A 13,186-nucleotide genomic window follows, 5' to 3' on the forward strand; every position below is an offset into this window, starting at 1 on the left:
AAAACCTCTACTATCTACACTAATATTATAAAACTGAAGAGTTTGTTTGTTTGTTCGGTTGAACGCGCTAATCTCAGGAACTACTGGTCCGATTTGAAAAATTATTTCAGTGTTAGATAGCTCATTTACCAAGCAAGAATATAGGCGATATTTTATCTCCGTAATCCTACGGGAACTGGAACCACGCGGGTGAAACCGCGTGGCCTCAGCTAGTATTAATATAAATATCCTCAGTGCGAATCAGGAGGGAGAAACCAATAAGTTTTATTTACGCCCAAGGGAGTTGACTAAAGGTGGACTGATTTGGTTGTGTCACTACATACTACCATACTTGTTTTAAGCTCCGATTCAAAATCAACAGACCCGAAATCTGAATCGGAGATATGAAATCGAATCGGAAGTTCCGAATCGGAGTCGACATCACTACAACAAACATGGATTCCTGTTCGCAGGCACAATAGGGAAATGAAATTGGACTTTAAAATCAGGTTGTCACAGTGATGTCGCAATCAGAACAATGTACTGAATTAAATATTACGGCTTGAAGGGGCGCAATTTGTAAACATTTATATGCCCCTTTTGGAAATGGTCTGGAATATTAAACATGGTAATATATTCGGACAGAATTTCGGGCACGGCGCCCAGAGTTGAGATTACTCATCTAAGTAGCTTATACTGTAATTTAATACGAGTGCACTTGGATGCACGCTTTATAATCTCATTTTCATATTTTAGGGTTCCGTAGCCAAGAATGATCCGTGGTTAGACTTCGTTTACGTACGTAAACGTACGTGTTATTTGACATATTATTAGAAGCTAACAAAATGGTAAAATAAATCTGGAAAAAAAATTACCTTCCCTAGACCCTTGTCACTTCTGACGGGACCTTCCACCAGTGGCGTAACTAGGTAACCAAAACCAATAAATAAGGCACCTTTAATATATAAAAAAACTATATTGAAATCGCATTATCCGCTCGGGAGCTATGGTGTCACAGACAGACAGACATGTCAAACTTATTACTACACCCCTGTTATTGCATCGGGGGTTAAAAAGACCAAGGTATAGTCCCCAGAGCCATGATAGCCAAGTCGATATGACCTCTGCCTTCGAATCCGGTCCGGGGCATGCACCTTTTCAGTTGTGTGCATTTTAAGAAATTAAATATCACGTGTCTCAAACGGTGAAGGAAAACATCGTGAGGAAACCTGCACACCAGAGAATTTTCTTAATTCTCTGCGTGTGTGAAGTCTGACAATCCGCAATGGGCCAGCGTGGTGGACTATTGGCCTAACCCCTCTCATTCTGAGAGGAGACTCGAGATCAGTATCAGTATGAGCCGAATATAGATTGATAATAATAATAATTGATCGTAAACGTACGTGTTATTTGACATATTATTGATAGCTTCACAAACTTAACAAAGTGGAAATAAAAATTACCTTCCTAATAGACCTTTGTCACTTCTAACGGGACCTTTCACCAGTGGCGTAACTAGGCCCAAGTAAAAATGGGACCCTTTAGCTGTTAAGGTTTTATCAACTAAAAATATTCATCAGCTCTTTTACATTTTCGAAATTTTCTCAGTACAGTAAAATCGCGATTTTCTGGTAAGGATTCGAAGGCCCCCTAAGCTTGAGCTTGAGCTTAAGCTTAGCTACCCAGGGGCTAGGCGGTACAATGCTATGGGGCCCATAGCATTGTACCGCCTAGCCCCTGGGTAGCTACGCTATTGCCTACCACCCGACGAAAATATCAAAAACATGCTTTAAACTGGTACTATTGAACCTATATAATGCTTACCCTAGATAAAAACGTTATGCACAGCAATAGGTTTGACATAAGCATAAGACAGTCTTAGGCCACAAGGTAAAAGACAAAGGTTTCATTCCACTGAAGCATTCTCAGGAGATTAAACGCTTCCAACAGAGTGTAACAAACTTTTCTATCTCGCAAAGAAATTATCCTCCAAGATATGAGTCTCGGTTTCGCTAATTCCCATAGGCCTTAACAGTCGGCTCATACTTTCAACAATGGCTGTTCATTTATCTTTAATTCCCAATCTACGGAAACTTCGCTAACTTGTAATTAGAAAATGTACTTTATTGTTTTAAAGATGAGACTCAATTTCGAGGAACCGCCAGCTTTTCTCATTCCATAAACGTCGTATAATGAGAATCTTCAAACTTAAGGGTTTGTTGGTACAGTTAATTGAATGTTTGTGTTGTTTTTGGGTTATGTGTATGTATCTTTCGTTTTTAATGGCGTAGAGGATTAATATATTGTATACGACTAATTGTGTACCGCGGTTTCACCCGCATTGAGCTAGTTTACTACTTAAACAAGATTGTAATTCTTTCCATGCCTAAATTTAAGAAAATTTGCCATCTATAATGTTATAAAGAGTTAAAGTTTGTAAAGTTTGTTGTTGTTGACCTGTTTCCCCCGCTTATTATTCGAGATAATGCGGGGATAATAATATATAGCTCATGACACTCGCACATAACGTGGCTTTTCAGTGGGTTCTACTAAGCCGATTTTAATTTTTTTTTTGGTGTAGAGGGTAATCTCTGGAGATTTATCCCCGCATTATCTCGAATACTACGCGGGTGAAACAGGTCATGTCTCGTCGCCTGTCTCATAAATATTACCAATACTCCTATTCCCATTCAAGCACTCGGAAAACTGTACTGGTAGTGGTTACGATAGTTCAGCGGGCGGGGATCGAACCACCACCCCTCCGTGACGAGTCCGACCCGTTTAATGTTGAGGTATCAAAGCTTTGGATAAATGTATACTACTGAGTAATGTGCTATGTGTCTTGTTTCTTATCATTAAAGACAGATAAGAATTTTTTGGTGGATTTACCAACGGAGGTCCTGGGTTCGATCCTTGGCTGGGCCGATTGAGGTTATCTTAATCGCTCCAGGTCTGGCTGGTTACCACCCTACCGGCAAAGGCGATATCGTATAGAAACCAAAACAAATGTGGCTTTTCATCCCCCTTCTAACAAGTTAGCCCGTTTTTCATCTTAGATTGCATCATCACTTACCATCAGGCGAGATTATAGTCAAGGGCTTGGAAAGAATAAAAAAAAACCTACTTGCAATGTTACTTACAATTACTTTACTTACAGAATAATATCATCTTCACTATGTTATATCTAAAATCTATTCAAGCAGTGAATAATAAATTGAATACTTTCTTGGAAAATGTATAAGGTTATTCAAATTCAAATGTCTCGAGATTTGAAGCAGACTTCAGTGTAACTTAGCACGAGTTCGCATCTCGCTAGATTAGACGGTTTTCGAGTCGACCTTTAACAAAACGTATTTGAAAAAATATGTTATTTTAAGGAAGTCTTGTATTTTCCAGTTACGCCCCTTTTACACGGCTGTCCAGTTTTTTGCAGGATCCCGTTTTTTGCAGGATCCCTTTTCTGCAGGATTCCGTTTTCTGCTGGATCCCGTTTGAGGACGAATCTGTTTATATGCTAGCGTTCACACAAGCATTCCGCATGCGAGATCCTGCAAAAAACCTATCCATTCGAATTATTCGATTCGTTATTTTCACTAGAAACAGCCCCCTGTAGCCAAGAGCACGTTGCTTGATTTAATTTCCCATCTTGCCCCCCAAAAGTGAGCTTCATATTCAAAAATTTCATATTTCTGAGGTTTTCTGGAAATCTTCAAGATGAAAGTTAACTTCTGTATTTTTTTAGAAAAGGGGAGGGGGATGGTCTCTTTTCTCGAATAACTTGGAAACTATTTATTTCAAAATGACAAAAAAAATATTTTTAAATTCCTCTCACCCAGGCCTTTCATTTGATGTATCGAATCGTACAAATGAAGTGTTGGTAGTCGCTAATAGTCTAGAGATTCGCTGGATGCAGGCGGCTCGTGATGTTTGGAAGTCCCTACAAAAGGCCTATGTCCTGCAGTGGACGTCCATCAGCTGATATGATGATGATGATGATGAATTACCGCGGTAATCCCTGAGTGCCACTCGTATTTATATTTGACTAGCGGACGCCCGCGACTTCGTCCGCGTTAATTTCGATGTCAACTTTACTACTACCCCTACCCTACCCTACCCCTACCATACCCCTACCCTACCACTACCCCACCCAACCCCTACCTCTACCCTATAGTTAAGGCATTTTACACAATAGTTAAGGCAGCGCATGGGAATAAGTCTGTTTAAGAAGATTTTCAGTCCGACCTGTATGACAAAAACTGTGATAACTCGGCTAATATATATGATACCAATATAAAATATAGCCTATAGCACTCCCCGATAATGTATCATTCTACTAGTGAAAGAATTTTTAAAATCGGACCAGTAGTTCCGAAGATTACCCCATTTAAAAAATGTTACAAACTTACAAACTTTACCTCTTTATAATATTAAGTATAGATTTTGTACTAAGAGTCCAGAACGGCAGATGCTCATTGCCTAATAGAGAGATAACTTACAGATGCAACGTTTCTTTGCGAGCAATTTAATCGCGAACACAAACTGAATTTTCACCGGTTTATTTCAAATGCGTTTGCATTTTACACAAATAAGCTACATTTTGTGGAAGAAATGTCTTTTTTCGTCAACTTGGCTCGATTGCCTTATAAGAAGAGTAAATAGTTTGTTTTTATTATTGTTGACTGCAAAATACATCATTCTAATATGCCTTTAGAAGGGGATATGGAGCTTAGACCCAACATGCTACATAAATGCCGATTGGTGGGCTGAGGTACGAATGTTATAATCACTGTCAGTGCATTAGCGATGCATCAAAGACAGTGTAGAGAAAAGGACATATTGTCGACCAGTACCGGCGAATCCGTAAATACATCCGCTTTCGTTGCAATGGTACAAAAGGGATATTTTTGATGCAGATCTATTGGGCGTTGCTTTTATCAGATTTTCGAAAATAAGACTAATAAATAGGAAAATACTATAGTCTGGCAAGTTCGTGGATGACACTCCCATGATATGCGGGTGACGGGGGGAAAGACTGCGCGGGTGTGAAATCGTGCGTGCGCGGAAGTGAGGTGCATCAGTCGTGGGTTTTTCATTCATCGCTACACGCCCCCCTGCCGGCGCGGTCCATTGGGAGTGTTACGAACGAAGATGCCAAGCTATAGTGCATAGTAGAATATCCAGTAAAGGCCAGACTTTACAAAGTCGGCATTTACAAGCTACATATATACCTATACCAACAAAGAAATTAGAAATGAAGATAGAAAACTCAAGTCATTTCATAACTGACTTATTTAAAATTATGAATCGTTTGATGATTATAAAATTTTATATAATAGTAGATTGTTATACAAGGGGCTAAAAAGACCCATTATATACGAGGTATTTTAAATAGAAACCGAGTTTATAATGGGTTTAGCCCCACGTGTTACAGTCTGCTTTTCACTACGATTGCAAGAAAAAAAATAGTTTAGTACAATATTCAATGATTTATTTTAATTGAAAATTAAATGTACAAAGTCTACAATTTTGGACATTAAGGGAGATGCTTTTACCCATTAACATAATTTCCGACTACTTTGAAGATGAATAATGAAATGCATGAGGTGAACGTGGGAGATAATAGTTTAAAAAACTCCTTTCGTAAGTGAATCCATTCGTTGTTGTTTTCTTCACTTATTAATTTTTTCGTAGGTATCGTAGGTAAGTATTTAAGTAAATGCGTCTCGACTTTGATGGTAACAGATTGAAAATTTCATCCATCTCCAAATTAGGATCACCATTCTCACTAGACGAAGACAACAATAACAATTATTGTTGAAAAATATGTAAGTTACGGTCACAAATTTACAATGAATTTCGGAAAAAAATCAAGTGTGTATTGAAAAAAAATCACGCCAATTGTTTTTTTAAATTCTCGCTTTTTACTTTTATTTTTTTCACATGAGAAAAAGGCAAAGGTATTACACCGTAAAGGATGTCCCATGTCTTTTTCAATGTCAAAATTAAATAAAAAAATAAACGCATTCCACAGAAAAGAACGCTGCATTTATTTCCAATTTAAAGTTTTTTATTTATTTTTCAAAACAATCAGGGCCTTACCTATAATGATTCTATTTTCGAATAAAACCTCCTCCGTTTTATAGTAGGCTAGTACTTGGCTAGTACTCGTAACAGACAAGAATTAAAAAAACAAAATTACTTTAGCCCCTAGAGGCTAATATGCTTGTTTAGCCCCGCTGTGGAGTGGTAATATGACAGTGTTTTTGAGCAAGAGTAGTGAAAAATATATTAACCATATCTAATGGTTCTAAGCTTACTTATCTAACTTATTTTCATTAATTTAAGAACACGTTAATTATAATTATTATTAGGTGTGAAATGATTAACTAGTGATTTATACCCTCATATTTAATTTGTTTTTTGGTAAACAGTATTCATCAAGAAAGGCTGTAGTATAGGTAGGTACTGTATACGTAGACTGTATTTACGTTTATTAAAAACGGCTCACAAAAGTTGTTACGAATGTTATGCGGGGGGTAACTATTTGAAAAGCTTTAACATTTCGTGAACTGAGCGACAGAGATCATCGTGTCTATGGATCGTAGAATAAAATTATCTATTGGTAATATTATGTCGTTGGCAGTGAGCACTGACCCTGCCTACAGCATTCAAGGCCAGGGTTCTTTAACTACAACTGGTAAATGCAATATACATATTATTATTTTTACTGTTAACATTGAGGTTTTTCAGTGTCTGGGCGATTTATTTATAAGTACATTAGTAGTATAAAATATAACTGTTATTTGTAGAATGGTGGTGAAATAGTCAAAGTGTTTGTATAAATGTCCTTCTTAAGAAGGAACAAAAATTTCTTGTAAGAATATTATATATTTAAGTTTTATTTTTATAAAATGGTAAATAGAGTATCTATCAATTAAATTCTTGAACCTTCAGTGCCCAAGCGGCCAGTAGTCAGGGCTCCAGATTGAGGAACCTCTTTACAAATCACGCCGTTTCAAGAATCACTGCCTTCTGTATCTGACCCTTGATCCAGCTGGTGAGCTTATTATGTTGTTATGTTCAAAAATATTATTACATTGTATAATAGTAAAAAATAGCTACTTTTCCCATAAATGAGTCATCTTAAGGATAAACAGTATGTAAAATCCCACATCGATGCGCAATTTTAGCATGAAAGCAAACTGGTTTCTTGTTGACATGTTGATTAGTTTGCGTGTGCACCGGCCGGCGGTGGTCGTCATTATGACGAAGTTTATATTGTTTTTAATATTATCCACATGTTTATGTGATGAATTACATGATAGGTTAGAGCGTAAACGCTTTTACGATACAATTGGTGAATTTACATTAAATCTTTTAAGGTTCTCCTACAGTGACGGTGACACGGAAGATCTGTTAGTATCACCTGTAAGTGTGTGGAATTTATTAGCGGTTCTAGACGTTGGAGCAGCAGGTAACACAGAAACACAAAGTCAAATATCACAAGTCCTCATACAATTGAACAATAAAACAGCATACTTTGCGGGATACGAATATCTAAAAAAAGCACTGGTAGACACTAAAGTAGCAAATGCAGATTTACAGAATCGCAACTTTGTATTCTTAAATAATAGTTTTATCATACGAAAGGACTACAAAAATACAATCACCAACAAGTTTGATGCTGTTATACTCTCGACTTTACTAGTGCTGATCGAGCTTCAAAAGAAGCTAATACAATAATAGAATCGTATTTACCACGAATTTTCAAACTAACTAGCCCCGAAGATTTTCGTGATGCAATAATGATAATGTGCAATGGCGTATTTTTCAACGGATTTTGGAAAAATCGTTTCCCCGTACTGGCAACAGTGGAAGAGACACACTACGACGAGAAACTGAAAATAAATCGTTATGTCAGAAGGATGCACCTCAAAGCTAAAGTTCCATATCTTGACATACCGTACCTCAATTCTACAGTTTTAGAACTGCCGATCGGAGATGAAGGGAAATGGGTCATGATATTTGTGTTTCCGCATCGAGATGTCCCTTTGAGCCATGTTTACACTCAGTTGAGATCATATTCACTTGACACTTTAGTTGAAATTATAGACAGGGATGAAGTTCAAGAAGTCGACATCAAACTCCCCAGATTTCGTTTGGAAAGGCAAGTAGTTCTGACCAAACCTTTGGGTCAGATGGGACTTCGTGAAGCTTTTAAATTGGATTTACAAGGTGGTTTTCTTGGGATAGCAACCGAGGATATCTACATCGGTGACTTCGAGCATATGGCCTCGATATTTGTGTCAGAAACTGGCGTAAGAGCGCTTGCAACCACTCCAGGCTTTGATGGATATGCGAGTAAAATACATAATGGTGGTTTAAAAGCAGAGAAGCCATTTGTATTCTTTTTGATGGAAAAGCCTTCCAGGACACCTGTGTTCTGTGGGTCGTATACTTTTGAAAGGTATTTTTAATTATCTGTCATGATCCGTTTTCTGTCCTTTATTTTAGGCATAAGCAATTGATGCTCTTTAACAAGCACAAAAAGGACATGGCCGATTTTTGTATTAGTTACTAATTTCAATTTACACAAATGATATTTGGTATTTTATAATGCTAAAAATTGGTATATTAAATTACTATAAATATTAAACTCGCAGAAGTTGTCATTACAACAGACTAGACTTAAACATGTCATGTTTATTTCGCGCGAAACGTCCGCTCCTATGTACTATGTTGCATTGCAAAATGGTGAACCGCGCTGGCTCGCTGGCCGCTGACCGTCGTAGGCTCGTCTTCCAAATAATGACGAGCTCTAGGTATTGCAAGATTTATAAGTAAGAATAATTATTTATTTATAGTATAAATAAATAATTATTCTGATAGTAAAGCACTTATGACGCTTCAGAATATCATACAGATGTTGAGAATTATTACGGCAACCTGACATGGATTAAGTAATAGTAGGTCACATTTTTATCGAATTATTCAGAATTGTACACCGAGAAAAATATCCACCGCTGAAAATGTGACCTACTAAAACCACTAAAATGTATATACAAAATAGGCCTGAAGTTCTGATCTGGTGGTAGATAGGTGTATTAGTAGTGGCTAATTATTGAGACGACGAGACGTATCCCCAAGCGAACCTACCTGTAGATCTCTATGTGGCAAAAAAAGGTAGGTACATCTTCGTTTATTATTATCTATAAAGCCTACCTACAAATAATTGTTACATGTTTAGCAGTACAGTGCTAAAATACCTATGAGCTTGTTTAAATCAGATTATTTTTTTAAAAGGTTTTATAGTGCTTCATTAATATCATGCAACATATAAAAAAATTGATGTGTATGTAGTTATTTACACGATACTACACCTAAGTCCTTTAGGCATGGTATGGATTTTATTTTGATTACTAGCTGACGCCGCGCGGTTTCACCCGCCTGGTTCCCGTTCCCGTAAGAATACGGGGATTATATATATGCCATAACCTTCCTCGATAAATGGGCTATCTAACACTGAAAGAATTTTTCAAATCGGACCAGTAGTTCTTAAAATTAGCGCGAGTATTCTTTGGACAGAAGCATTGGATGTGGACGAATTCATATTGCAATCTTTTTATTTTTAAATAAAAAGTGAGAAGTTCAGAGAGGTTAAGAATTATGTGTTAATTCATCTTTCTATTTTTATTATATAAATACACTAGCTAAGTACGTGTAAACGCAATGTCATTTTTCGGCCATGTCCTTTATGTGGAAATGGGCCTGACATGTAGTTCGCCTGAAAGATGGACAAAACCGGTAAATCCATGGCGGTGACCGCTATGCAATGCAATGAAGACGACAGAGGTAGAAAAATAGCTGGATCACAATGAAAACAAATTGCCCAAGTTAGAGAAGGATGTCAATCCTCGGAAGAGGCCTAAATATTTGTCTTTTTTGTTTTGTTTTTTTTTTTTTAGTTTAACCTAATTTTAAAATTTATTTGGGTATACAAGGCTTTTTTATTTTATTTAATTATTTTAGGCATCTACAGATTATACGATAATGTCGATTTGCGTCGATATGCAACTGCAGAGTTTGGTCTGTGATTGCTTTAGGGTAGGGGTCCACAGATCCGCTTCGTACGATTCGGACGCATCGCATCAAACGGATTTTTAACCGACTTCCAAAAAGGAGCGGGTTCCCACGGACGTTTAAGGGTCGATCGATTACCGGGCATACATACGTATGTCCCGGGGCGTTCAAGTGATTAGGAACTTTTTTTTTTTTTTTTTCTTTACAAGTTAGCCCTTGACTACAATCTCACCTGATGGTAAGTGATGATGCAATCTAAGATGGAAGCGGGCTAACTTGGAGGAGGAGGATGAAAATCCACACCCCTTTTGGTTTCTACACGGCATCGTACCGGAACGCTAAATCGCTTGGCGGTACGTCTTAGCCGGTAGGGTAACTAGCCACGGCCGAAACCTCCCACCAGACCTGGACAAATTAAGAAAATCTCAATCTGCCCAGCCGGGGATCGAACCCAGGACCTCCGTCTTGGATATCCACCGCGCATACCACTGCGCCACGGAGGCCGTCATAACTCGTGATACCAAGCCACATAAAACTAACCACTAGACCATACCAACGCAATCCTTCACATTCATTTGTATTACGTGCAAATCTACAAGTAAATAACATCTCTCTGTTTGGTTATTGTTTGAACTTTGGCGTCAATCCAAACTTTTTTCAGTCAACTTAGCGAAGAACGAGAAAGTATTGTAACAATGGCGTTGTATGAAACACGGAGTTTATTCTGTTATTTATGACCGCTAAGATTTATGCTCTATTGCTTTCCCAACGGAATCTATATTTTTATAGTTTACTAGCTGTAGCCGTTCTTGTAAGAATACGGGAATAAGATATAGCCTGTAGCCTTCCTCGATAAATGGGCTATCCAACACTGAAAGAATTTTTCAAATCGGACTAGTAGTTCCTGAGCTTCGCGTTCAAGCAAACAAACAAACTCTTTAGTTTTATAATATTGGTATAGAGTCTTTTTCTGATAGTTTATGTACCGTAGGCTCTTCACATACAGCTAAGTACCTAGTCGAAATACACCCAATATGTGTATACATTTCTTAATGTCTGGATAAATGGACATCGGAAGTTATGATGATGACTTGAATCTTGATTTTAACAGCATTTAATTAACGAGTTACATATTCAGAATTATTTTGATGAATGTAATGACAAATGAGTGATTACTATTAACATGACAGTGACAGATGTCACATAGACAGACGTTGACATTTTTTTTCTTTATTATTTCTCGTAGGGAAAGGGCAAAGGTATTACACCGTACATCCAAACAGACGTTGACAATGAATTTGACGTTATGGCTTATTATGTAACGTCTTAAAATATATAACTGTTTCAAACGAGTTGCAAGGTAACTCATAATTGCCCATTTTAATTAAAGCTCGTTGCATTATGTGAAACTTGTGCAGCTTCTTACCGCGAGGCTGAGATAACTTTCAAGTTACAGCGAAGGTTCACTGCTTAATGGGCTTTATTCGTTTACCGCTGTAATTTAGAACTTAACTACATACTCGTGTTTACTTAACTAAGTAGAATTTAAAGTAAAACTATTTATCCTATTTTCTGTATTTAAAAATCTCAGACTAATTACATAAAGACTTGCCTCGCGTTACTTTTCTGTCAAAGTATATGATCAACGATCTAATGCGGTGATAAAAACCGTCTCTATAGAATTCTGACTTTTCTGTCAAAGTATATGATCAACGATCTAATACTATTATAAAAACTGTCTCTATAGAATCGATGTTTCATAGTTGTGATTATGCTTGCCGAATAGAGAGCTCCGTAAAATACCTTTTTGTGTAGTTGCATGATGGAAAAAACGGTCAACAACTTCTAGTTTCATTTTTATTTATTTAATACTTTATTTCACAAAACAAAAACAACAACAAAGAAAACATAGAAAACAACTATGCGCAAAGGCGATCTTATTGCTTATAGCAATATCTGCCAGACAACCTTTGGATAAAGGAATTAATTTTATTAAATGCGGGATAGTGCAACAAAAGAAAAAAAATCTTAGTGCACTGCTGTGCTTGAGTCTCCTCTCAGAATGAGAGGGGTTAGGCCAATAGTCCACCACGCTGGTCCATTGCGGATTGGCAGACTTCACACACGCAGAGAATTAAGAAAATTCTCTGGTATGCAGGTTTCCTCACCGTTGTCACAGTATAACCAGTAGTTGGACTTCATACTAAAGGTCGAAACGCGAGCTATACCTACGCACCTCGTACGTGGGGTGATCGTGGGGTGAAGACCGTTGCGACTGTGCCGCGGTGACGAACGCAGTGTATTGGATTTTTTAATTATGACGACTAGGAAAAAAGTTATTATTTTTATAAAGTTTGATTAATATTTTGTATTCTAAAGGCATAATTTAAAATATATATGTATATATATAAATAAATGCTTAAATGATAAAATTGTGTAAATAGGTAAATGACGTAAACGGTAATATAATATTATTAAATAATTATTTATTAACTTCTTCATTTAAGTTGTTTTCTTTGATTATTATGTAATACATAGATTTAAATCTTATGACATGTATGTTTTGTATACCTGTATTTTAATGTAATAAAGAAGTTAAGTAAAGAAGTTGTTTGAATTTAACAACATTATTGTGTTGCTCATACTTTACTGTATTTGAATAAAAAGAGTAAAGAGCCAGCTGATATTAGTATACCTATCCAGATTTTTTTATTAAACTACTAGCGAACCCGGTCAATCTCAATTTGTTTTTTGTAGTTCCTTCCCTACATGCAAAGTCAGGATCAATTTTTTTATCGTCTATTATATAGTGTGGGGGTATCGTTATCGGTATTTTTGTGCATTACATAAGGGATTAAAGTGCTAACATAATCTACGGAACCCTGCACTGCGCGTGGCCCGACACGCACTTGACCGATTTTTTATTATTTGGTCACCTAGTGTGGTGGTAATACCTAGATGGCATCACCAAAATAAATATATGAAGGTCCTTCAAGATCATTGATTAGTATCAGCCTTATTTAAATCTACCAATCAAAAAACAACACGCATTTTATTGATCACTTCCTATTTTACTACAATTTACAAAGTATTTTATTTGTTTATTTAAAAAAAAAGTATATTTACA

The 13,186-nt window shown here is 36.8% G+C and overlaps 2 protein-coding genes across 2 annotated transcripts in view; one reads left to right on the forward strand and one right to left on the reverse strand.

Annotated features, from left to right (window-relative positions):
- The window catches only part of LOC112054624 (sex peptide receptor), a 246,790-nt gene that overhangs the window by 206,553 nt on the left and 27,051 nt on the right, over positions 1–13,186 (reverse strand). The gene's annotated exons all lie outside the window — the stretch shown is intronic.
- On the forward strand, positions 7,221–8,486 carry LOC112051213 (leukocyte elastase inhibitor-like). The gene has a single exon (XM_024089759.2). It carries the CDS (start codon positions 7,785–7,787, stop codon positions 8,454–8,456), a length of 672 nt encoding a protein of 223 aa, XP_023945527.2. The 5' UTR covers positions 7,221–7,784; the 3' UTR covers positions 8,457–8,486.

This window comes from Bicyclus anynana, chromosome 18 (genome assembly GCF_947172395.1).
Source record: "Bicyclus anynana chromosome 18, ilBicAnyn1.1, whole genome shotgun sequence".
NCBI classification, from domain to species: Eukaryota; Metazoa; Arthropoda; class Insecta; order Lepidoptera; family Nymphalidae; genus Bicyclus; species Bicyclus anynana.